The sequence below is a fragment of the Vidua chalybeata genome, chromosome 14, assembly GCF_026979565.1.
Source record: "Vidua chalybeata isolate OUT-0048 chromosome 14, bVidCha1 merged haplotype, whole genome shotgun sequence".
In the NCBI taxonomy this organism is placed as follows: Eukaryota; Metazoa; Chordata; class Aves; order Passeriformes; family Viduidae; genus Vidua; species Vidua chalybeata.
The window spans coordinates 2,103,313-2,129,732 of record NC_071543.1 but is presented as its reverse complement, the minus strand read 5'-3'; the positions used below and the strand labels follow the sequence as shown (position 1 = coordinate 2,129,732).

Below are 26,420 nucleotides of genomic sequence, written 5' to 3'. Positions count from 1 at the left end.
GACAGACAGCAAATGCTCTTGATGGGACAGCTCTCACATGCATTGGCTGGTGGGTCACTGTGGCTGAGCACAGGCTGTCCCCAGGGAGGGATAAAAGGCTGTGCTGAGTGGCTGCTCTTGATGTCTCCCAATATCTGTGTGTTCCCTACCTGAAGATCTTTTTCCACCCCCCAGCATCAGGTAGCCAGCTAAAAATCTGTCTTTCTTTGCAGACTTTTCGAGACCCTCCAGTCACTCTTCTGGTCTGTGTTTGGGCTGCTGAATCTCTACGTCACCAACGTGAAAGCCAGACACGAGTTCACGGAATTTGTTGGGGCCACGATGTTTGGCACCTACAACGTCATCTCCCTGGTCGTGCTGCTGAACATGCTCATAGCCATGATGAACAACTCCTACCAGCTCATTGCTGTGAGTTACCCCTTCTCTTTCTGCTGGTGTTCCTCCCCCTGTGCCTCATTTGTCTGACTTGCAGCAAGTGGGTTCCTTCTGGGATGCTGAGACTGCTGCCCCCAGTTTCTGCCAGCAGGTAGTTGGGATTTCTGCTCACCAGCCTGAATCTTGCCTGTGGAGGAGGTTTTGCTCTGTTTGTAAAGCTTCTTAGCTGGAAAAGGCTCATGGGCTGTGATCTGCCCCTGTCTCCTCCTGTGGAGTAACCTTGCTGACCACCTTGGGTGTATAAAGGGAAACCTTCCCACTGCTTCCTGATGTTTGGTTATAACTTGGGGGGTGGGTGCTGTGGTATATTTTTTTATCCTATTTCTGTTTTCCCATGTGAAACCGTGTGTGTCAGGAGCCCAGTCCTGCAATTTCTTTTTCCACAGTCTTCCCACTTGAAATTAGATCATGTCCATCTGTGATACCAGAGTCTCCTGGCTGTATAACCATCTGAGATTCCTGAGTAATCCCAGTGCAGGATAGATCTGAGCTGAGGCAGCTCGGGGCTGTAGAGCCCTTATCAAACTGAACTTTCATTTGAATGTTCAAAACTGTTTTCTCCACTGTAATCTCATTCTGTGTACCCAAAAGCCAATCTGTACCTTGATGATTAGATTTGTCAACAGACTGAAAGCTAAAGCAGCGTGGCTCTGCATTTTAAGGCTCTTTAGGTCAGGAACAGTATGGAAGGAAGCAAAATCTTGTGTGCACAGGACTTCAGATAAACCAGTGAGCCCTTACTCTCCATTCTGACCACTAACAAGATAGGTTTGGAGACAGTGAGGTGAACTGCTGCATCATCTGGGAACAAAACAGGAGTGGGGGGAGCTGTTTGTGTCCCTGGCTGGTCACTCGGTACAGATAGAGTAGAGGCTTCCTCCTCTGCTTTGGGTGACTCTTGTTTTATTCGAGAAGATAAAACAGAGCAAAAACAGAACCAGAAGCAGTTCTCCTACTCTTTCCATTTCCAAATTCCTGGACAAGTCTCTGGGGAAATGTGTGGGTGAGCTCCTTTCCTGGCTAAAGCACAGAGAGGAGTATTGAGTTGTTTTCTTGAACAGGTTCCACAATTGTTGTTGATTATCTGCTGATTCAAGCGGCTCCTAAATTCACTTGGTCAAACTGAGCACAGACCCCTCAATTTGCTGATTCTTTTGGACATCTGATCTTTATCATGGTAAAAAGTATGAGAAAAACTGGACCAGTGACCTTCCAGATGAGCAGAAAAGCAGTTCATCACAAAGGCATTTATCAGTCTGTTTCAAAGCTTCAAGTGCTTTCTCTTTGTTCACTGCTACTCCTCACATTCCAGGGAGACTGCAATGAGGGACAGAAAACAAAGATTCTCTCCTTGGCCATTTTTTCCAATTCCCTTTCCTTTATTGTCATCGAACAGGCTTGTCACTAAGACAAAGCCCAAGCCTAAGACTGGCACAAGAATAGCAGTATTTGCTATTCACTGGGCCACAAACCACTCATCATTCTTTCCCTGAATAATTCGAGTGATGCAATGACACATTACACACAATCCCACATGAATTAGAGGGACCCATCATAACAATTAACTGAAGAGAAGGGTCCAGAGAGGGCTGTTGTGTTAATGGTTTTGTGTCTGGAGCAGCTGGCAGCGGGGACTGGCCCCATCAGAAAGTCTGCCCTTCACAGACCCGGGGGTAGAGGATGAACTCTCCAGATACCCGAGGCAAAGCACAGACTTCAGCGAGCAGCATGAGCCCCTGCTCGGGAAGATGACACTGGGAATGCTACAGGAGACCTTGTTGTCACTTAAACTGTCTGGCTGCGGTTGATACCGAGAGCAGTGACATTTCCTGGGAAGGCAAGAGGCAGGCACTTCCCCTCTCTGCCCGCAGTGCATGCAGCTTGGCTCTGCAAGCTGCATTTCTGCATGCTTCCTCTCAGGGACACATTTCCTTCATGTGCCTTCTCAGGGCAAACATCAATTAATCTCTCCCCCGAAGAAAACAAGTCGTTAATAAACGCTGAGCTTTACAAATGTGGGGCATTAATTAACCTGCTGTAATCAGGTTCACCCCCTGCTGAATCACAGCAGGCTGGGTGCTAGACTGGGCATTTATTCCTCCTGGTATTTATATTGCATTGATACACATGGAATGACAGCATTCCAGGGGGAAAGGAGGGGAAAGGAGTCCTTGGGGCGGGGTGGAGGTCATCTTCTGCATCAGGAGGAAATCCTGTGCCACAAGCATCACTGCAGAGCAATAAAACACACGTGGGGGATGAGATGAGAGTGCATCTCTGCCTGCTGACTCCCCTGCAGTGGAGCGCTGAGGACATCTTCATTAATCCCGTTTGTTAATGAGCCCCAGGCACTGCTGCAATGCAAACAGGCTTTCTCCCCTCCTCTCCTGCAGGGACAAATACACTTAATGCATTTGTAGCAGTTATTCTTCAGGTCAGCTTTTCTCCTGTACTCGCACGTGAGTTTCTGCTGTGAGGTTTGAGAAAGGACAATCTGGGCTGCTCCTCCTTGGCTCTTCATTTTGTCTCCCCAGTCTGGGGATTAGGGCTTGGTGCTTAACTAGGCACTGCAGGCGCACAGCATGAAAGCACCGGTGTCTGTGGAAGGCAGAGCAAGGCAAGCAAAGAGTAAAACCTCTGCTTCAAGTGGTTCTTGACTCAGAGAAGGAAGAACTTTCGTGCCATGATATTGTTGTTTTTTTCCTCAGCTGTTTCAGACTTCAATAAATACACATTTCCAGGAGTGCCCTGAAGCAGTTTCAATATCGATTATTTTCAGACAGCCCATTTTTCTCCTTTGCCAAACCATAGTTTGGTTATGGCAGACACCATCTTTCACCATGAAAGCAAACAAAATCCAAATGCAATCCCCCAAATTTCCATACCTTCCGTGCTCTTTCAATATGGGAAGATCAGAATGTTTTATACAAGCAGCACAGGATGCAATGGCATGTTATGCATTGCCAGCTCCCTCAATACCTTCCAGACCTGACAGAAATACCATCAGGGGATGGGAAGAGGAATTTGTCACAATCACAAGGGGAAGGACAAGGGAATGATGTGAGAGTAGCCAGGTGGCTGCATCATTTGTAAGTGGCAGAAAGTAACTGAGTGGGTGATGAGGACACTGTGTGATGGGCTGTTTTTCATCAAGTCATACAATCCTCCTGCCAGATACTAATTTTTTTTCAAAATAAGTGGGATAGTTGGTGTTCCTGAGGTGCAGGTACATTTTGGCCCTGGGGGTGCCCTCGGGTGCAGGTACAGGTTGCAGAGAATTAATGTGTATTTTCTGAAAGCCTGTTCCTTGTGGCCACACCCGGGATATTCTGGGGAGTCAGGCAAGAATTAGTCACTGGAACTGCACCAGGAGTTCTGACTCTGCAGCAGCAGGAGCAATATCAGTGGAAGAACAGCAACCAAGGGCTGTGCAGGATGGAAACCATGGGCTGTGAGCTGGCAGGCAGAGCTGCAGGTGAGTTAGGGTGATAAATGGTGCACAACAGCTCCGCACCCACCGGCACATTAAAGAGAGATGTGAGCCCTCACAGCTTTCAGATGTTCTAGGAAAAAAGTACAAAGATGCTCAATACCTCAGGGATTACTTACACCAAAGTGAGCCTGAGAAAAATTCCCTCTAACTCCCATGTGTGAAGGTGTTGCAGCCTGGGGTGTGTAATGCAGTGTCCATGTGTGATGTTGGAGTAATGACTTCAGCAGTGAGTATAAAAGTTACAAAACCGTTCTGCATATTGTATTTTGTATCCTCCTGTTGGTTGGTATATCTCTTATTTCGAGCTAGCTCGTTAGGCTGGCTCCTAAATCTGGACTCAGAACGAAGCTCTTTTAAAGCATCAGGAAATGTTCATCTCACCAGACCCATTTCAGTACCATTAATTTGAATTTCTTAGAAATTAAGCATTCGGTTTTAAACTCTGTAATATAGCAGGAAATGAAATTATGCTCTTGTTGTGTTGCCAGTACAAGCTGGGATCAATATTTCTTGAAGCTTTTTATGATGCAGAGAAACAAGGATGTTCTGGAAAGAGGATGAAATGGCTCTTCCTTGGTTTGCCAGCTGAGTGAAATACCCCTCTTTGTCCCTCAGTTTTGAGGCCCTCGGAGCCTCCTGCTGACCAACACACACATCTGCTGGTCACTGCCCACATGCAGAAGCTGATTGAGGTGCAGGTGACACACTCACACCTTTGCTTTATTCTACAGCACAACTGTAATTACCCAGATCTCAATTACTGCGCTCCGCAAACTCATCTGTGGATCAGCGATAATTAATTGAAATGGGAAATTCTCCTGCACTTAGTCAGTGCCTTCAGTGACACTTGGACAGGCAGACAGGACAAGGGGGAATGGCCTTGAGCTAAAGGAGGGTGGATTTAGATCAGCCATAAGGAAGGAATCCTTCCCTGGGAGGATGGGCAGGCCCTGGCCCAGGTGCCCAAAGCAGCTCTGGCTGCCCCTGGATCCCTGGCAGTGCCCAAGGCCAGGCTGGATGGGGTTTAGAGCACCCTGGGAGAGTGGAAGGTGTCCCTATGGCAGAGGGTTGGAATAGAATGAGCTTTAAGGTCCTTCCCTACCCAAACCATTCCATGATTCCATCATTTCTGTTCCATTTCCCATGGAGTGCAACCCATGTGAAGAAATGCTGGACCCCCACTCCCTGTTCCCTCCTGAGGAGCTGTAGCCCACCTCTAGAGCGGTGGGATTGATTCCCAAGGCTGAGTGCTCTCTCCGGACCTTGGGACTGGATGTGGGGGGACTCCCAGCAGATTTTTATTGGAAAGTGAAGAGAAATCTGCAGCAGTGGTGTGTTGGGATGCTCCCATACAGCCTGTGTGTGAAATTAGCCCTGGAGCCTCGCTCCAGACTGGCAGGCAGCTTTAATTGCTTTTTGTTAGCAAGCTAAAGGATTCATTTGAAGGTGTAGAACTGTTTGTCTTTTTGCTGGCTTTGGCCTAATTCCATGTAACCCATGGACTTGAATCACATTGTTAATATTCATCTGGTGTTCGCAGAGCCTCTGAATAGAGGCACTCGATGTGCTCCAGCTTCACATGCTGCATCTTCTGTTCTTAGACCAGACAAAGCTCATTCTCCATCCTAGGATCCAATCCTGCCTCTCCTGTGAGTACTGTCAGCAGAATCAGGAGGTTCAGCCTTACTGTTGCTTTTGATCTTTGAAACCACAGGAGTTTATGTGTCCCTGGGAACCACCCTGGCCAAACCACTTTGGGGCTTATTCAGGGCAGAAAAGTTACACTTAAGTAAAAGAAAAGAGAAGAGCTTGTAATCTGTAGATGAGCCCTGGCTGATTTAAAATATTCCAGGGAGTTTGCTGGCGTTTATTTTTGGAGTTTTCAGGGCTGGGCTCTGTCGTTTTTTGGTGTGGTTAACACCCCAGTGCCCTGCCTGACAGGTCAATAACTCTCTGCCCATTACGTGTGAGCAGCACAGCAAGTTTGCTCTTGCTACATGATAGAAGTTGAAGTATCCAGATGGAACCACATAGGTTGCAGCCCCTGCATTATCCCATCTTTTATTTAGGCCTGACAAGCTCAATTAGCATTATCTTGTGCTTCTGCATCGAGGGGACTCTTGTTAGAAAGGCAGGAGAAAAGAGGAAAAGTGAAAGATAAAGGAAGAATATTACTGAGGAAAAAGCAGTGAAATACTAAAAGGGATTTATCTGGGAAGAGCTTTCCCTTGGTACTGAACAATGGAAACAGCTATATTACTAAAAATTCTCTGAAATATGATATTTTAGATGCCAGTGCTTCACAGATTTCCTTCTGCAACACGCTGCAATCTTGCAAATAAATTGATGCTGATCATATAGGTGAAAGAGGACACACACAACCACTCCTAATTAAGTGGGGATATGATTAATAACCTGTTTCTGTTTGCTGGTCCTGTTCCCTGTAGCTACTCAGCTACAACCCCTGGTTTTTGGTGGAGGAAACAGAGCCTTCTCTCCTGAGTCAGTGCTGTCTGCACAGCTCAAGGTTCACTTACAGACTTGAGCAATCTCATACATTTATAATCTGTCCCTTCCCTTGGGCTCAAGGATGTATTTAAATGGTGAGGACATAGGATTTTTTAATTTTTGAGCAATTACTCCATTTTTGGCATCTAAACTCAGGCACTGCATTTAAGTGGCTGTGCAAGCAGGCTGCCTTCCAGAGGTGTTGGGCACCTGCTGCTCCCTCTGGTGCTGTGGCCTTTACAGGCTCAGTAAAACACATAATCCAGCCCCACTCCTCTGCTGAGGAAAGGCAGTTTATGGGCAGTGATAAAAAAGCAGAACACTGAAGCATTTGGTGCCTGAATACTTGCACAGAGTCGTGTTCCTGCGAGGAGCAGGGAGTGGGACACGAGGAGCAGCAGCCTTGCCTTTGGTTCTGAGGAGATAAGGGAATTCTGAGGAGATCTGGGGAGGTGAAGCCTGGCACCTCCAGAGCCCCCTGCAAGCCCCACAGTCTGTTCCAGCCCAGTTTCACGGTGTTCTGCTCCAGTCCTCAGCAGGACACCATGACTCACAGGCTGGTTTTTGGGCTCTGCCCGTGCTTTGTCCTTCCCCTTTGAAGTACACCTGCAGCACCTCAGCTGGAGAAGGCAAGGTCAGACCAAGTGCTTTGCACACGGAGTGCAAAGTGGTGAATTCTGCAGTGCTCCTTCCTTCCAGGGCAAGTTTGTGCCAGAGAATCATCCTGGCTGTGTCCAGCAGCGAATCCAAAGGTCCCATCCACCTGCAGTAGGTGGCCTGGACTGACAGATTGAGCACCCTAAAGCCAGAAGAGAGAACTGAGTTTGATTCCTAAGCTTTAGGAATGGTTGCTCAGAGAGGAACAGGCATTTTCTTAAGCCCAGCAGTATCTCCAAGTGTAATGCAGATATGATACCTTTAGCAATGAGGACTTTTTGGACTCTTAGAATGGCTTGGGTTGGAAAGGACCTTTGAAGATCAAATCCCAGCCTGACTGGCTATGCAGAAAAAAATCAAAGACAATATTCTGGAAATAGGGCAAGTAAAAATGAGGCTAAGTTTGTTTATTTTTTTGTCTTAGCACTAACAGAGTCATCAGCACTCAAACACTTTGGGTTATCCATACCTGCTCAGCCCTCCAGTTCTCCAGGACATGTGAGAGTTACTTGGTTTTGACCTGGCTGCAGGTAGTTAACATTACCAGCACAGATGCCCCTTATCTCTCTGACCTTCAGCATGAAAAGAGGCTCTTATCAGGCAGTGATGGAGGAGAGAGAATGGATGGCAGGAAGAACAAAGCCTTGGTGATATCTTCCTGCTGAGGCTTTCAGAGAGCTGTTTCTCTGCATGACCTTCCCACTGCTCCGATTTATTTGCCTATTATAATAAAAACTGAACTTAACTGGAATATGACTGCAGAAACAAAAAGGTGCCAGTTCCCATAATTTAACTGCAATAAAACCAGCACAATCCCCAGTTCTCTGTGTTTTCTCCAATATAATATTCCCTGGCCTTCTCATTAGCTATCGTTGCTTCCATCCAAGATGCTGCTGGGAGATGAAAAGTATTTGATATATATCTATATATGTATATATAACCTAAATACATTGTGGAATGCAGCGCATTGCAAGCCATAATAAAAATTTTTAATTATGAATATCTTCTGCACATGGAAGTTATAAATAGCAGAGATGGTAGAGCATGCATTTTGCAAGTACAAACAAACTGATTCCCTGGGGCTGGGAGAAGCAGCCAAGGTTCTGGGCAGGGATGGCCAGTGCCACAGCTCCTGTGACAGGTCTGCTGGGCTGTGACCCAGGAGGGAATGTCCCTGCTCTCTGCCCAACCTGGCGTGTTCAGAAGCCACTTGTGGTTTTCTTTTCCATTGCAACCAACCCAGTTTCTGTAATTCCTGAGCCTCTTTGGCTGTGCTCCAAAGATGGAGTCCTTTATCCAACTTGTAACAAAATGCAGGTCCTGTGCTGTGTCTTGTTGACATTTCACTGGCCATTCCCAGGTGGGGGGCCTTGGACACTGCAAAATTAAGGAAAATTTTCCTAACTTCCTCCATTACAGTGTGTTCTTTCATGGGCTCTGCCATGTGAGATCTTTCCCAGCTTTCAGGTTCTCAAGGCTCACAGTCCCAATGATGGCTTATCTGCTATATAAAACTTTGGATCTGAGTTTATTTCTCCCTTGTGCTCTGTTTGCTTTCCTCACCTAAGTGCCTTGCTGCCTTTTGCCAGACAAGGGTAGCTCTTGCCTGAAGTCAGTTACCTGCATCCTGGTCCAAGATTTCACTTTCCTTGTTTCCCAGGGCTAGTATTTATTTCTGAGTATTTCCTCACGACCTGCCCATGCTCCTTTTCTGTGCTGGAGCCAAAATCCCCCTGTGTCCCCCTTGGAGCTGCATCCTGGGGAGCTGCTCTCCCTTTGTACCCACCTGCCCTGCCTGCTGCTGCAGGGGGTGCTCCAGGGGTGTTTTCCCTGATTTTCCTCTGCCAAGGGCTGCCTGTGCCAGGGCACTGCCACAGCTCCTCCTCAGAGCCACTGCAGCTGCTGCCCAGGACTTGCCTTGTGCTCCTCAGTACTTTCATCTCTTCTCTGGCTGTCTCATCCCCTAACTGTTCTAATTGCTTTTCCTAATGCTAGATTGTCCTCCTTCAGTAATTTTTCTTGTATTATTTTTGAGATTGATCCTATTAAGTTCTTACCCCTCAGTATGTCATCCCCAGCTTTGAAAGCAAAGTCATTTGTTGCCAGCTGCAGCTGAATTACCTATGCATTAATTGACTTTGTAGCTTCCTGATTTTCTCACAGACATTTTCTTTCTATGACATCCTTTCTTTTGAAAAATGTTAAGCACCATTTACGTCAAATAGCCTGCTTGGAATTTTGCTGCTTGCTTCTCTGAGCTTGTCACCAAACCCCCGAGCTCTGCTGATGTTATTTCCAGTTTGCCTGACACATATTACAAAATTAACAGCTTTGAAACAGCACAAGAGTTGCCTGTGTGGAGATCTGTAAAGATTAAATTTCTCCTGACCCTCTTTCTGCAGTGCTTTCTGTTCAGGACACACAAGGGCATCTTTCTTGTGCTAGCCTGCTTGAAAGCCAGCCCTGATATATTTTCTGTGCAGTTTCCTGCTCTGGGTTTAGCACAGAGCAATAATGAGGCACGTGGAGAGAGAAATATATTGAATAGAGTCTAATGACTTCTCTTAGGCTTTGCAGCGCTGCTAATTACACAGCAAAAAAGGCACCTTTGAAGTTCCTGTGCCTCTCGGGCAACCAGCCTCCCTTGCTCAGTAGCCTGCAAGGTAAATGTTACATCTCCTCCTTCCTTCCTAGAGGAAAGTACAGCTTGGGCACATCCTAATCCTGTGGGGCTGCTGGTGGCTCTTCCTGGGGTGGGACAGCAGCAGAGAGCTGCTCCTGCTGCAGAAATCACTCCAGCTCCTGCCAGCACTCCTGGCACAACTAGAAAGCTTCCCATCCCTCCTTCAGAGGCACTCAGCCCCAGCCAGGCAGCCTGGTCCCCAGGGCATTGTCAGAGCCATCTATATCTGCATCTGACAGGCAGCAGCCTGATTTCCAGCTTAGCCCACTGCCTGTTGTGTAATAAAACACAAGAAAGGCACACGCAGCCCTTTTCGTGCCAGCCAGAGTGATGCTGGAGATCTTTATAGGTTGTTCCTTCCAGGTGGGTGTGGGGATGATTTGCATCCCAGGAACTCCCAGAGGAAGGAGCAGGAGTCCTTGGGCATCCCTGAGTGGCACAGAGGAGCTGGAGCAACTAATCATCCTGGGATTGTTTGACAGGGGAAAAGTTTGAGGATCTCAGCATGCCTGGCTGCTGAGCATCACCATCCCCCTAGCATTAGATTTCATAGAATCATGGAATGATTTGGGTTGGAAGGGACCTTCAAGACCATCTTATTCTACCCCCTGCCATGGGCAGGGACACCTTCCACTGTCCCAGGCTGCTCCAAGCCCAGTCCAGCCTGGCCTTGAGCACTGCCAGGGATCCAGGGGCAGCCACAGCCTCTCTGGGCACCCTGTGCCAGGGCCCGCCCACCCTTACAATAAAGGAATTTATCCTAATATCTTACCCTGCCCCTGGGAGCTGAGGGTTTGAACCACAGCTCTGCACCAGCCTGATCCAGAGCAAACCATCCTGCAAAATCCACAGGATGGCCAGAATCCATCTCAGCCCTGAGCCAACCAAAACTTGGGGCTATCCCAGGGCTTCCAGGGGTGTTAAGAACTTAAGAGCCAGAAGGTGGAAGTGGAATAACTCATGGAGGGGTTAAGGAACCTGGAGCCTGTGGCAGAGGTATCCACCTCGTGCAGAAAGCTGACAGCATCTTCCCAGACAGCTGGGTCTGAGCTGCCTGGGTCAGGACTCACTGCTGTCATTGGCAAAGTATGATCCAACCTGTATGGCCCAAGGAGGAGAGGGTGATGGAAATCTTTATAGAAAACATCTCAGAATCTGTAAACAACACATTTTCTACACAGAGATAAGGACGGAGATTAATGTCTGAATTACCCTGGATAATTAGTGTAGCAGGTAATCATTTAAAATCTGGCACATCTGTGAATACATCACTTTGACTGAATTAGAAAATATTTGCAACTGCTACAGTGAAATGGCTTCAGCCATCCCACAGGGAAATCTTTGTGGGAGATTAATTCTCACTTCAAATGGCAGAGATTTGCAAGAGGATTATGTGGCCAGGATGACACATTCACATTGTGATAGGAAGTGAGACAGGCTTTTTTCCCTCACAGCAGAGCCGAGTGCTGGTTTCTTTGAGTTCATGCATTCTTTGAGCTTGAGGGCTCGGCCCTCTTAAGTGTGGAGTGTTTGATAGCTGAAAAGCTGAGCAGTGCTTGAAAGAAAATGGTGACAAGAACAAGGGCAAGAGAGACAGAAGCTCTCAAAGAGAGGACAGTGAAATCCCAACTTAGATTAAAATTCCTAAAGCAACAAGGTCACGCTGGCAAAGCTAGTGAATGTGGGGTTTTAGCTTATTATAAATGTTACCAAAGAGTTGTCATCTAAGAACACTGCCTGAGACAGCACAGGTCTGGGAGGATCTTGTACTCACTGCTCAGACTCAGGCAGCTCCCAAAAATGTGTCTCTTGCCCAGGGGCCAGCAGTCACTGGGGAAACACCCCAAACCTGGAGCACACCTGGCAGGGTCACATTCCCAGCCAGTGCAAGGACTGAGGTCCTGGCTGTAAGTCCCAGGTGCTCCAACTTTGAACTGGGTACAGAACAGATACTGAAGTGGCTTTTTGGTGCTCAGCACAGGGAGGACAGTTTGGGGAGCTGTAGCTTTGTGTGAGGATTTTATTGCTTACAGCACTAAGGAGAGCTCTAACCAAGAAAATGGTGGTTTTCCTGGCACACAAAGACATTGTCAGTAAAATTGAAGTGCCTCTTTGCTGTATATTTCCAACACAAAACTGCTGCCAGGAGCTCTCATCTGATTTGCTCAGGTTCACAAAACATCAAGGTGAATAATTGAGACAGGCTGCGTTTGCAAACTCTGGGGAATTTGCAGCAGCAGAACAGAGAAGGGGAGGAAAGACACTTTGAGACCCTCTGTACGAGGGTCTGGTCTGTCTTTTCAGAGAGGTTATAGTGCACTTGTTCACTGAGACAGCACAAGAAGAAGTATTGGTGGGGTGAAGCCAGCATCTCCCAGCCTCACCCACAGACACACTCAGACCAGCAGGGATTTGTGCAGACCAGCCTCAAAACTTCCTAAGGGAAAAGCCTTGCTGAGCTTCACAGCTCTCAGCCCTAGGAAAGTACGTGGAGTCACAGAATCCAGAATGGTTTAGGCTGAGATCACCTTTCCCAACCCTCTGCCATGGGCAGGGTCACCTTCCATGAGACCAGGCTGCTCCAAGCCCTGCCCGGGCTGGCCTGGGACACTTCCAGGGATGAAGTGTCCCATCCAGCTATTTTAAAAACGAAAGAACAAAAAGTAAAAAACCCTCCACTCTGTGCAGAAAAGCTTTTTAAGGCTTTTCCTTCCTTTCCCAGAAACAAATTTGCAATGCCCAAGGCAGTGATTTCCCTTACCTTCCTCTTCAAACAGCATCCAACATCCACGGGCAAACTGCATCTGCCCAGGACGGGCCCTTTCATGATGTCCTGAAGGAAACTGCTGCCAAGTCCCCACTCCTGATCCCACACTGACACCGGGCTTTGATGGGCTCTTGCAGAGGGGAGGGGTGGATTTATCACCGAATATCACAGAATGTGCCGGGGTGGAAGGCAGCACATTCACACCTACTCCTGTGTTGACAGAGAACTTAAAAGATAGGTCTCTCTCCAAAATAAGTCTTTGCACTGTCCTTCGGTTCCTGCCTTGCCCGGAGCTCCCCAGCTGCCCCAGGCAGTGCTGCCAGGTTTGTAGTTCCTGCCCAGCCCCAGCAGGGCTGTGTAATTCAACCCTGGGCTCGTGCAGCTCTTCCCTTACAAAATGCTGTAGATGCTCAGAGCAGCAGCGAGCAGCTGCCACTGGGCTTCTCCTGGTAAAGAGCAGGGGAGGTTTAGCTTGGATAGCAGGAAAAATTCCTTTTCCTAAAGAATTGTCCAGCACTGGCACAGGCTACACAGGGCATGGTGCGGTCCCCATCCCTGGAGGGATTTAAAAGGGGTGTGGATGTGGCACTTGGGGCCAGGGGCTAGTGGTAGCCTTGGGGAATGGTTGGAGGTGATGACCTTAGAGGGCTTTTCCATGATAAAATGATTCTGTATCCAAGTGAAGCACAGAAAGTGCAGCTCAGGCCCCTTCTCTCCCCCTCCCTGCTCCCTCTGGGCTCACCTGGCCTGCAGTGCCCATAGTTCCTCTTGTTTCAGCTCAAGCTGCCCAGGCCTGGAAAGGCTCAGGTGGAAAGATGGGCATGAGGGAGCTTTCAGGTGTGGGCAGGGAGCAGCCAGCCCTGCTTCTGGAAGGGGCTGAGTCAGCTCTGCCTGGAACTGAGAGCAGGTGACACGCAGGAGTTGTCCTGTGGTCTGGCAGGCAGAGACAAATGAACTAAAAATGAGCAGGAGTTGTTAATTTATTTTCTTTTTTTTTTTTTTTCTTCTTTTTTTTCTTTCTTTTTTTTTAATGGTGGCAGTTATTCAAACTGCTTTTTTTTACTACCCAGGACTTCATTTCTAGCAGCATCAACTCGTGATACTTCACAGCAATGCTGCAGTTCACCTGTTTATGGGGTGTGATGGTGCTTGAGGAAAAAGGGGCATGACAGGCTGCACCTCTGAGCTTCCCTATGGCTTGCAAAGAGCCCCTGTGGTAAACTGGCAGGGGACAATGATGTTCTGGGCTGGTTCAGACCATCTGCAGAGATTAATGTGCTCCCAGGCCACTGAGATAGTTGTTCTAAATCCAGGGCTGCACATAATTTGAATACATTACCAAAATGGAGTTCAGCTGCACCTCACTGTCAAAATGTGAGCATATTTTACCTGTGTCAGGGCGCTGGAGCATGGCCAGAGAGCCAGTGTAGTAATTTTTTGGGCATGATGTTCAGCAATATTTTATTAAACTCCCTGTCCTACACTTCAGTGCTGCCTGCCAGAGCTGCAGCCCAGCACCCCCCGCTCAATAAGCTGCTTGTTCCAGCCTCGCCAAAATCTCCTCAGAAAATTAAAGTCCTGCATTGTCCTTTTCTCCCACCCTGTGCTGTTGTTAGCCTGAATCACCGTGGCTTTGGTTTAATCTCGTGTCAGACACCGTCCACGCAAATGCCGAGCGGCTGAAATGTCACAACCGTCAGCTTAGCACTGCTCTGCAGTGGTAACAACACCCAGCTACACCATCTCAGCTCAGTCTACTGGAGTCAGCTGTGTTCAGTACAAATTATTTCCCCCCTTTTCTGCCTAATGCCAGAATTTCTGCAGAACATACAAAACAGTGGCATTTTTTTTCAACTTTAAAACTAGCACAAAGCAGCACAAGATCTGTTTTGGGTCTCTGCAGCACCTCTGGGTGTAGGGAGCTGCCTCTGCCCTGGTGTTGGAGGGAATATGTACTGTGTTACTGGGTTGGCTCCACCATTATTAAAAATTGACTAAATTTTGCTCCCCAAACCCTTCAGGTATTCTGAAGTCTGTACGGTCAGTCTCTTCCATAACTCAGCATTCCTTTCCTGGGGTCTGTATGGACCCCGTGTCTACCTGTGCAGCTGTAAAATGATGGTGTTAACTTCCACCCCCACTTTTTTGGGATGAAAAACACTAGGGCCCAGCAAGCCATCATGGTGATAATATAAATGCAAAAAACCCACCAACCTCAGAGTAAAATGTCTCCTGGCTTCTGTAGGAATAATGCAGAGGCAAGATGTAAAATACGGTGCACATAAAATGTGTCATTTCCTTATAAGAGCAGAATTAATGGAGGCTATAAAAAACAAATCAAAAACCACTGTGGAAGACCTTTTTCCCAGGGAAGAATATGAGAATTCATTGGATTCAGACATGAGGAACAGTGGTTCGTGATAATAAAAGTGCTAGCAAAGAGCAAAATAAGAAATGTGTTTTCTTGCTTCTTGCATTGGTGAACTAATAAGCACAACCTCTTAAGTAAAAGCTGGCTTCTAGCACATGGAATTCTCCTTGCTGGGTATTGCTCTCCTCTGGTTTCTCAGTGGTTGGTATTTTTTCACTCCAGTTACATTTCACACCAATTTTTTTACGCCCACCCCCAGCGAGGGAGATGTAAGGCGAGACACTGCTCTGCCTGCAGCTGGAGAAATCCCTCACACCTCCCCTCCTCAGCCTGGCTCCAGAACACCTGCCTGCAGCTGCTGATGGTCTCCGCCCTTCTCTCACAGGACCACGCGGACATCGAGTGGAAGTTTGCGCGGACAAAGCTCTGGATGAGTTACTTCGACGAAGGCGCCACTCTGCCCCCTCCTTTTAACATTGTCCCCAGTCCCAAGTCGGTCTGGTACCTTTGCAAGTGGATCCACAACCAGCTGTGCCCAGGAGATGACTCTGACAACGAACAGAAGAGGCACGAAAACCTCAAAACATTCACAGTAAGGAGCTCACGGGTTTGTGCTTGGTTTCTGGAGGGTGTTGGGGATATTCAGGGTCATGAGGGATCAGCAGAGGGTTGCTGGATCATAACTTGTTGTCTGGGTTTGAAAAGACAGGTGTCTGCTAAGGAAGGCAGGAGCCTCCTGTGAAATGGAAAATGTAAAACCCCTCTCTCCAAATTATTATAATTTTGAAATTAAAGGGGGCTCTCAGGCAAAGATATGGGAATAGGAATAACAGTTTTTTATTAGGAAAACGAAAATACAAATGCAGTAGTACAAACAAAACAAAACAAACACTGCCAGAGTCAGAGCAGGCCCTGGCAGCCTGTGGGTCAGGGTGGTGGCAGCAGTGCCATTCCATGGTGGCTCAGCCCTCCTGCAGTGCCAGCTGTGCTTCTGCTGGAGCAGGGATCCTGGACAAGGCTGGAGTTTTCCTCTGGAGCTCCAGGGCTGCTGGAGATGGGCCTGGGCTTCCTCTGGGAATGCAGTGGAGAAGAAAGCTGCTCCTCTGGGAATGCAGTGGAGAAGAAAGCTGCTCCTCTGGGAATGCAGTGGGGCAGAAAGCTGCTCCTCTGGGAATGCAGTGGAGAAGAAAGCTGCTCCTCTGGGAATGCAGTGGAGAAGAAAGCTGCTCCTCTGGGAATGCAGTGGAGAAGAAAGCTGCTCCTCTGGGAATGCAGTGGAGAAGAAAGCTGCTCCTCTGGGAATGCAGTGGGGCAGAAAGCTGCTCCTCTGGGAATGCAGTGGGGCAGAAAGCTGCTCCTCTGGGAATGCAGTGGGGCAGAAAGCTGCTCCTCTGGGAATGCAGTGGGGAAGAAAGCTGCTCCTCTGGGAATGCAGTGGGCAAAGGCTGCTGTGGTGTTCCCCAGGTCAGATTGTATCCAGGTAGGAATGCTTGGCTCCTCCCCTGGGCAGAGCATCTCCCAGTGGGATGATGGAATTTTCTCAGCCATGCAGGGACACTCACTGGCCATGAAGAGGAGATAATTACTAATTAATGGCCCATGAAGAGAAGAGATCTCCTGGAGGGAGGATTGGCTGTGGGAGAGATAAAGAAAACTGCCCAAGGAACAGCAGAGAACTGCCCCAGCTCTGACAGATGGAACAGAATACACACCCCCAGCTAAACCTGAGACACTTGCTCAGAGCCATCAGGAGCTCTAAGGACAGGACCAGACTGGTGACACCCCTGTGCCTTTCTCTTTCCAGGAACGTCACGCTGACAACCTGATTCAGAATCAACATTACCAGGTAAACTTTTGGGCACATAAAGTTTTCTGTTTCTTTCCCCTCCTCATTTTTCAATACTTCAATTCTTGCTTGCTTCCAGAATATATTTTGATAAGTGTAGGTCCTCTAAGAGGATTTAGCTTATCATGGATTAAAGCATTTCCTCGTTGGAGGTGGATGGTTCAATAAATCTGTCCTTGCCTTTCAGCCCCTCTGGAATAGTGGAAAACTTGCAGGTATCAGTGTGGCTGCTGAAGTCAAGGTCACATCCCCATTGCCATCAGGCTGTCAGGACATCCTGATAAAAACTATTTCTGCAGCATTTTTAAACTCCTGAATTGTTCCTCTCTTGCTCTTTTTTGTAAAGCATCCCTAACTCAAACTATGGTTTGGGATAGTCTTTTGTTTGGGACAGCTCAGGAAGGAGGAATGATTCCTTTATTGAATCTTGCTGGTTTGTTTATTCTCAGCTTGCCTGTGATCAAGTACTCATTAAACTCAACCTACAAAAGGATGAAACTACATTAAAAACACCAGCTTCAGCCCTTGAATTCAGTGGGATGTATTATGCCAGCACGCTGGAAGAAAAAAAATTCTCCAAAATGTTAGGTGGTACATTAGGCTCCACTGCCAAAAGCCATTAGTAATTTGTCTTACTTAAGACATCTCCTGTTTTCTGAAGAGCACTTTTATCAGAAGTTGGTGGTTAACATAATTACTCACCTCTGACAACTGCCATATGGTGCTTTCTGACTTCACAGCAAAGCTTACGGCTGCCACATTGGGACCTCTTAAAACCCTCCCAGCAAAGCCTCGCTGCAGACACCATCTACAGTTTGGTGTTGCTCAGACTGTTGTTTATGAAGGGGGGGAGATGCAGGGCAGGTTTGGAGTAGTCTCTTCCCTGCACACAACAGGCACAAACAGCCTGGGTGTGCTTTGGCTGGCACAGATAAATGTGCAAGCTCAAAGCACCAGTTTGTTTCCATGAAGCCATCAGGGAGGGACACGAGCAGAGCAAAATGGAGCTCATCCAACCAAAAACATGGAGTGTAGCAGACAGGTGACACAGAGGAGTGAGAGTCCCTGGAGGAGTCACTGAAAGTGTGATTTGGGCCTTCCAGTGCTGGCCACAGATGGTGCAGCTGTCCTTAAAGGAGTTTCTGCCCTTAGGGAACACTCAGGCAGCTGCAGATGTGCTTTGAGGTGAATGTTCATTGACCCATGGGTCCTAGCTGTTCTTCACACTATTTATTGCTAACATGGCCTCCTTGGCTTCAAATACTTGATAAACCATCTTCAAATGCCAAGTTAGCCCATCATGATACACAGTGTGCACACATGAGATTGGTAATTGTAAAACCTTTCAGCAGCTGAGATTAAAGAACACATCTGAGAGCTGCTTGGAGAGAACACTCCAAGAATTTTTTTTTTCTCCATGGCTTGCACATCTACAAACCCCAGTACAAAACAACTGCTTTGCCTTTAGTTAAAAACTGAGCATGGAAGCTGTATCACCCCTTCCCAAGGTTTGCTCTGCTTAAAAGGAAGCATTTTGTTTCTAGTGGTGAGTGGTTTTTAGCCAGCAGAGTAAGGACAGCTGCTGTTGGCAAAAGCTCAGGGAAACGCAGCAAGAACAGAGTTTGGGCTGAGCTAGCAGTTGAATCACTTGGATTGTTTCCTATTCCAGGAAGTGATAAGAAATCTTGTGAAAAGATACGTCGCTGCAATGATAAGAACTTCCAAAACCAACGAAGGTTTAACTGAAGAAAACTTCAAGGTAATTTATTATTCCTCAATAATAATTTGTTTTATTAATTCAAACAGCCACTTGCAGAGTTTGCACTAACCTGTTAAGGTGATTTGTGATGTTTGGAAATAGGATTGTGGCTAGAGCTGGGAGTATATCTGATGGGCCTGTGGGGTTTTGTGGGCAGAGTCAGTTATTACTGAGTGTCTTCCTATATGACCACTTTCCATATTTTAATATACAATGTGCTATGCAGACAAAAGCATTGGGAAAGAGTAGGAATGAAATATGTGATTTGAGTCAACATCACATTCCCAATCTTAATACAGACAGAGCCAAAGAAGGGGTTAGGGTTGATGGATACTAAGAACACTCACCAACAAATGTAAAGTTGGGCCTATCAGCTAGACAGGATTCCTGCCGTATTTCAGCAGTTTTCCCTCTTCTGTAACTCTTTTATCTGACTTTTTGGGGTTTGCAGGGGGTGGGCAGAGGGGGTTGATCAACAGGACCAGTCCCCAGCCTTTGGAAACAAAAGCCTTGTCCCCAATTCTGAGCACTACCAACATGTTTTTGTGTGACACTGGACGTGGATGTGATGTTCTTGTGTGATTTGGTACCAGCCACTGGCACAACTGAGCTCTCCCGAGGGAATGTGGTCATTCCTTCATGTCAGATAAGGCTGCTGGGAGTAACTCCTGTCTCTTCTTGCCCCAGGAATTAAAACAGGACATCTCGAGTTTTCGCTATGAAGTTCTTGACCTCTTAGGCAACAGGAAGCCCCAGAGGAGAAGTTACTCTACCAGCAGCACAGAGGTGTCCCAAAAGGAGGAAACAAATGAGGACGGTGCTGGAGAAAAACCCAGAGCCAAGAGCGTGTCTTTCAATGTAGCCAACAAGAAAAAGGACTTCAACGTATCTGCTCTGATTAAAACCATGTCTGGGATCAACATGGTGGAGGAGAAGCCAAAAAGCAACGGGATCAGCAAGCGCTCCTTCGTGCGGAATGGGAACAGAGTTCAGAGACTCTCCAGCTCCAAGAAGGAGTCCTTCAAGAGGCTGGGCCTGCTCTTCTCCAAGATGAACGGCCACGTGCCCGAGCCCAGCTCAGAGCCCATGTACACCATTTCAGACGGGATCATTCAGCCACACTACATGTGGAAAGACATTAAATATTCTCCGATGGACAGAGAGAGAGAAGAGAATTGTTCCAAAAGTGAAATTAACCTCAATGAGGTGGCCTACAGTGGGAACACGAGACTTACAGGACAGAGCAAGGAGTGCCCTGTGGTTTGTACCAGTTCCCTTCACTGTGCTTCCAGTATTTGTTCCTCTAACTCCAAACTCATAGACTCGTCGGAGGATGTGTTTGATTCATGGGGAGAGGCCTGTGACTTGTTTATAAACCAGTGGAAAGACGGGCAGGAGGATCATGTTACCACTCGGCTCTGAGCAAAGCTCTCTTAACTCTCACTGGAAAACTCAGCCAAGTATTGGTAATTGTTTGCTCTCATCTGGTTCAGCATCACTGTTTCCTTTCTGTCCACAGATGAAAAAAAAGTGTAAACCTACTTATGTTATAGCCTATTTTATAGCCATCTGCACCTTTTTAAATTTACGTTTTTTTACACTCACTAATACTAAACTAATGGTTTCACCATTTATAAGGTTGCCATAAACCACAGGAATCCCTTTGGATGCAGTCTTAGTCTCCAAACCCCACAGACTTCAGGCATGCAGGTGGCTGAGGAAAGGATTTCTCCAGTGCTCCCATCATCATCCCACCCCAGCTGGGTTTCAGTGCTGCTGTCCAACACCATTGGCTCTGCATCCTGCTCAGTGTTCCTCATCAACACAAACAGCTGTTCAGCAGGAGGCTGAGAATCACTGAAAGTATTTTTTAAAAGGATTTCAACCTATAACTGGTTTTTTTTTTTTTTTTTTGTTTACTTTAAGCAATATGACTTCTGATTCTTTTGGTTGTGCTTGTTTTTTCAGGTCACTCTACTGATATTGTAAATTATTACTGAATATGAGACCCCTTTGATCATCCACCTGGAACACGTTTTTGTTGCTAACATATTTGCTTATTTACCTAATTTCCCTTTTGGGGAGCCGAAGGACCTTCCAATTAGGCTGACAGTGGGAGCCAGCACCTGGCCTTGCCTCCAACTCCTGTGTAGATGAACTGAAAAGAAAACAACCCAAAACAACCCTGGCTGCTTGAAATACAAACCTCAGAGTAGTTTCTAATAGGCTGAACCAAAACCCAGCCCTTATTTTGCAATTCCTAATTTTACTTCCAGTGTTGCATTCACTTTTTGCTGCCTCTGTGATGGGTGTCAGGGGGAAATCCATCTCCTGAGGGAGGGCATCTTCCCCGGGCCCCTGAGCTGCAGGTCTGAAAAGCAGCCTAAGCAAGAGCAGCCCCAGCTGCAGCAGAAGTGGAACAGCCCTGCAGGTCCTTCTGTGAGGTGCAGCAAAAAGGAGTGTGGCAGGAGGTGGTATTTTTATTATCTTTTATTTGCCCAGCTGTGGGAGTGTCTGGACAGGGCTTAGCACTGTCACTGCTGCTGTCCCAAGGAGCATCAGAGGGGGGGAAAAAGCCCCGTCAAGGGCAAGGTGGTTGAATTCTTAACAGGGATTTTTAGGGGGTTTTATTTTAATTTTTAAACAATGGGATACTTGAACTTTCTTCTGCAGTATTGCTAAGAAACACATTTGATTGGCACTCAGCACCACCTCAGAGCTGTTCTTGGTCAGCTGCTTCCTTGGAGGGAGCAGGTCCTGTCCAGGAGCTCGGGAATGGCTTCGTTCCTGCCCTCATTCCTGCCCTCCTGCAGGGCTCTGCTCCCAGGAGGGTTATGGAGCTCCACATTTTCCCAGGGTGGCTGCCAGCAATCACCTCACCTGGGAACTGGGTGGTGAATTGCCTCTGGAGAAACATAATGCTGGAAAATCTACACCTGCCACTGGAGCGGGTCAGACTCCAGCAGCGAGGGGCACGAGCAGCTCTGCTGGCAGCACGGAGGGCCAGAGGGATGGGAGATGCTGGAACACCTGCTGCTGGATACTCTGCCCGAGTTTTAAACCTGGCTCCCCCCTCTTGTGAGGGAAAACTCCCCTTGTGGGGTTTTTCCTTTGGGCACTCGTGCAGCTTCACCCAGCAAATGGAGCACAGAGAGAAATGTGAGTGCTGCAGCGGCTCCTGGGGCAGAGCTGGGGTGCCAACACCCTGAAGCCATGGGAGTGCTCAGTGCAGACCTCTGTGGCCCCAGGGCAGCCCTGGTGTTGCAGCAAGGAGCAGAGACTCCAAGCCATTTCTGTATTCCTTGCTTATAATGACAGCAGTCTTGTTATCAGCAGGCAGTGTAAAACCCCAAATATTTAAGCGTCTGGAAGTGTTCGTTTAGGCACAGTGAAAGGCATTTTTGTATCAACAGATTTTGGGCTTTCACACTAATTGCAGGGTTAGAGTTGTCTTTGAAAACTACATTTCCTCTTCCCTCATGGAAGGCTGAGCAAACTGACATTGGTGGTACACAAGGAGACTTGCAAAACCCGAGGGGGGAGCAGCTTGCTGATCATTCCATGGGGAAATCTGGCACCCCTGGCTGGAGGAGCAAATCCATCGACAGGGGAGAGCCACAGGCAGAACCCATCAAGGCAAGGTTCACAATAAAAGCCCCACAGGTCAAGAAACCAAACTGAGCACATTTCTGCAAAGATAAACATTAACAGGAGCTGCTGCAGGGGGGGTGAATTCGAATCCTTTGATGCCTCACCTAACCCACACTGCAGTCTGTGAACTCTGCTTGACGTGGGGGCAGCGAATCTTTGTGGCATTTCCTGGGTAAGGAGGAAGAATGCAAACAATTCAAGTACAGTTATGCAGATTACATCAACTGGGCTTGAAATTGGGCCAGAAGCTGGGTTTATATCCTTGGACAGCAGAAAGGCTTTGAAGTGTTCAGTGAGAACAAGCACACAGCCGCTGGTGACGCTCACATGGTGTCAATCGAATGCATTACCAGGCACAAACAGCACAAAGAGACTGAATTAACTCAGCAGTGCTGCCCCCAAAAATGCAAAAATCCCTTCCCTGCAGACTGTGTGAGTCACGTTCCCCTGCTGGTCCCGAAAGGGCAGGGCTGGGAGCTGCCACATGGCAGTGGACAAGAGATCTGCAAGCCCCCAGTGCTGGGCTGAAGGGGGAGATGCTCACGTGGCCCCGTGGCTGGGGCTCCCCTGGGCTTTGCTTCATGGCTGAGATCCTTCCTTGCTCCCAGCTACGAGTGAGTCTGAGCTGACTCTGGAATTCAACACAAATATTTGATTTGGCTGTGATTAATACACGCGTCCAGGAGTTTGAAAAACTCAAATTGGTCCCCCCAAAAGGCAAAATTCTCTGTGATTGAATCTATGCATCCCTGTTGATAGCAATAGACTTTGGAGCAGCTGGTGAATTATTATTATGCTAAAACAGGAGCTTCAGGGGAGCGAAATTGAAGTACCTTCTGAAAAATACATTTGATAAAAAAAAAAAAAAAAACAACCCAGGTTTTGCTTAATTCACTTGCAGCACAGTATTTGGGACTGCACCAATATTTTTCTGCTTTCAGTTGCTCAAAAATGAAAGCGTGTTTTAGTGAAAGTTCTTCTTTCCTTCAGAGAAATCAGTGAATGACCCCTGTGCTGTCTCTGCCAGGGCCAGGGTAGGAGCTGATGGAACACTTGGCTTTCCCCTGTGAGGAGTTAAACTTTTCCTTGGCTCAGCTGGTTCACACCTGGCCTATGTTCTGTGGGCTTCAAGAAGGACCCTTGTATATATGCAAGGAGTTTGGAGTGAGGAATAACAGATTTTTCAACCATTTGCCCTTTCTTAGGTTTCTTGCTCTTGAAGTTGCATTTTTTCTTGCCTCCCATCCCAGTGTCATTTTCACTGGCTTTTTAAAGCAGCACACCTGCAAATGGTCATGGAATTATGGAACGGTTTGGGTTGGAAGAGACCTTAAAGTTCTTGTTCCAGTCCCCCTGCCATGGGCAGGGACACCTTCCACTAGGCCAGGTTGCTCCAAGCCCTGTCCTTGGACACTTCCAGGGATGGGGCATCATCACCAATTAAAAAGTTAACAAATAACACCCAGGGTTAAGAATTTAATAGAGCTGGGAGGTGTTTGTACTCAGGTCAGAGATTACCTAAATTGCTTCAGAAACAAGAAATTAACCGAATTATCTGTGCAGGTTGTTTGGATAACTGCATTTGTACATGGCTCACTTGCTGGTAAATATGTAAATAGTCCCGTGTTTGTACCTGTGTCCCCTCAGAGGAAGCACGGGCAGGTTCAGAGCCAGGAGGGAGCTCAGCTCCACTCCCTGCTCTGCCTCTGCCTCCCCCGTGACCTTGGGCAAGTCACTCAGCCTCTCGAATGCCTCAGTTTCCCCATCTGTAAAATAGGGATAATAATACTTACCTACCTCGCAGGGGGGGTTAGTTCATTATTTATAAGCACTTTCCAATTTAAAGGCGCTATATACAGTACGTAGTTAATATTGGTAGCAGTAGTATGTACTTTTATTTTCTTACAACTAATTCAGGTTAGGATTTAACTGTTATGTCTGTTATGATAATTTTCCATGTAGGAAACTCGCATGGTTTCCCCATGAAGGGAATTTAGGGGACTTCTGCAGTAGACAGAGAGCAGGAGCAGCATACCCTGGAAGCCTAAATTCTGACACCTTTGCTTTTGTGATTTATGCCTCACCCGAAATGTCACCTTCCTGTATTTGTGTTCCACCCCTTTCCCCAGAGCCCATGTAACATGATTTTTAGCAGGAACAGCCACTGTAAATATTAAGAGTATTTAAATAGATATATTAATGTATGAATATAAACCCTTACCTTTGAAAGAGGTTAAAATTGGTTGGTACAACAGGATTCTAAGCACGGAGGGGCTCCACAGGCAGCTCAGCACTGCTGCACACCCAGGGTAGGGCTATAGGAAAATTTCACATCATCACCTCTGTGATAATCACTTTTCACCCCGTCACTGGCAAGGACAGCTCACCTGGCTGTCACAGGAGGGCAGAGGGAGGCTGTGACTGGAGCAGGGTGGCCCTGCTGCCTGTTCTGCCCCAGGAGAGGGGATGGCAGCTCTGGACACCAACCCAGGCAGCAGAGAGTGGCTGCTGGAGGAGCCTGGGCAGCTGGACACTGTCCCCTGCATCCCTGGGAGGGGCTCCTCACCCAGATTTCTCTGTATAATGTGTTTTCTTTAGTGTTCGTTCTGGATAAAGGTCTTTGAGCAGGAGGGGCTCTAAGAGGGGACTGGCAGGGCAAGGGCACTCTGAGCACTCTGAGCACTCTGAGCTCCCTGCCAGGGACAGGAGCACGTGCAGGTCGCTGCACTGGGGACCTGGATGTTATTGACAGGGATATCTGGACAGTGAGCAACAGTGTAAGCAAGGATCTGAATCACCTCTGGGGTTTCTAGCAGCTGCAAACCACCCAAGCACTCACAGCTCTCACACCACGACATGTTTGTCCCGCTTCCCTTCCCAGCCTCACTTTGGTGTTGCTAATTTCCTTTCCAAAGGATCAAAATCCCGAAGAAAAGCGTATTTCATTGAACCAGGAGGAGGTTCAGTGCTGGTTGAACTCCTGGCTGAGCTCTCCTTTAACCAGTCAGCTCCTCCTGCAGTGTCCAGCCCTGTCCCACAGCCAGAGAAAGCTCTGTGCAGCCTCCAAGGCTGATTCCCAAAGGATCAGGACCCCCCTCCCACCTCTGCTCCAATTCCACACAGAGAATGGCAGAAAACCATCAAAACCATCCGAGCCACCAGGGCTGCCTAGAGTCAGTGAGAGTTGTGTTTTGGCTGAGAGCTCCTGGAGGTGTTTTTGGGGCGGGTGCACTGCAGGGACCTCTTCCTCACAAGAGGCAATTCCAGGCCCTCTGGCACTGCAGCCCCAGCTGAGGGAGGGGCCAGGGCTGGTCACACCTCCCCAGGTGTGCTGGGAGCATCAGGCACCCTAACTCATGTCATGGTAAAATTAATTGGAATCAGTGAGACTTGTGGTGGATAATGAATCCATTCTCTGGAGAAGCATCTAAAATAAACTGTCCCCCAACAGAATCTGCAGTTCGCAGTGAATGTGTGATTTGAAACAGCTATAGAGTCACTTTCTCAGTGGATTTTTTTGGAGGACATAGAGAATACTCTGGGCTAGCCACATCAGCTTATTTCCTAAACATATATAATTTGATTAAATTTCATTTTCACACTTCTTCCTCCATTTCAGGCCCTTTTTACAAAAGAGTAATTTCATAATATTCATGTAACTGCCTCCACCCAGACCAACAACTGCTCTGGAGGCAATTCACGACCAAGAACCATTGTTCTAAAAAGAAAACATGTTTCATCTAAAGAAGTACACTTAAAAAGCAGAAGTGTTTGATCCTCATCTTCCAAACCTTTGATAGCATTTTGTGCTTCAGGGAAACACTTTGACCTGCTCTGGTTTTTTTAAGGTGTGCAAAGCAAAACGAAACCCCAAAGCAGAACAGCAACAGAGCTCAAACCGCCCACAATTTTAGATCTAGTTCCTTCCATACAGAATCCTGCTTTGGGTTGGAAGAGACCCCTGGAGATCCAATCCAACCCTCTGCCAAGGGGGGGCTCCTGACAGCCCCTTCTCCACCAAAACCCACCCACGAGGGACACCAGTGCAGCCTGTCCCCATCCCCGCTCAGCACAGCCCCTTTTGGGGATTGTTCGGGGTTATTTTTCTTTCCCCATCCCACTGGAAGCATTCCCACATCAGCAGCACCCCCTGAGGCAGCAGAGATGCTGTGCCCAGGGCTCAGAGTGCCCCGTGCAGGAGCTGACAGAACACTGTGATACCTTTAGCCAACAGAGCGAGAGGCCTTTTG

The 26,420-nt window shown here is 47.6% G+C and overlaps 1 protein-coding gene across 1 annotated transcript in view; it reads left to right on the top strand.

The window, feature by feature from the left end:
• TRPC5 (transient receptor potential cation channel subfamily C member 5) overlaps positions 1-19,962 on the top strand; it is a 65,580-nt gene extending 45,618 nt beyond the window's left edge. Inside the window, exons 6-10 of the mRNA XM_053955735.1 lie at positions 213-408; positions 15,300-15,506; positions 16,719-16,760; positions 18,430-18,519; positions 19,207-19,962. Of these exons, the coding sequence (XP_053811710.1) occupies positions 213-408; positions 15,300-15,506; positions 16,719-16,760; positions 18,430-18,519; positions 19,207-19,941 (1,270 nt within the window). The 3' untranslated portion in view covers positions 19,942-19,962. The remainder of the gene's footprint in view (positions 1-212; positions 409-15,299; positions 15,507-16,718; positions 16,761-18,429; positions 18,520-19,206) is intronic.
• The last annotated feature ends 6,458 nt before the right edge of the window (positions 19,963-26,420 follow it).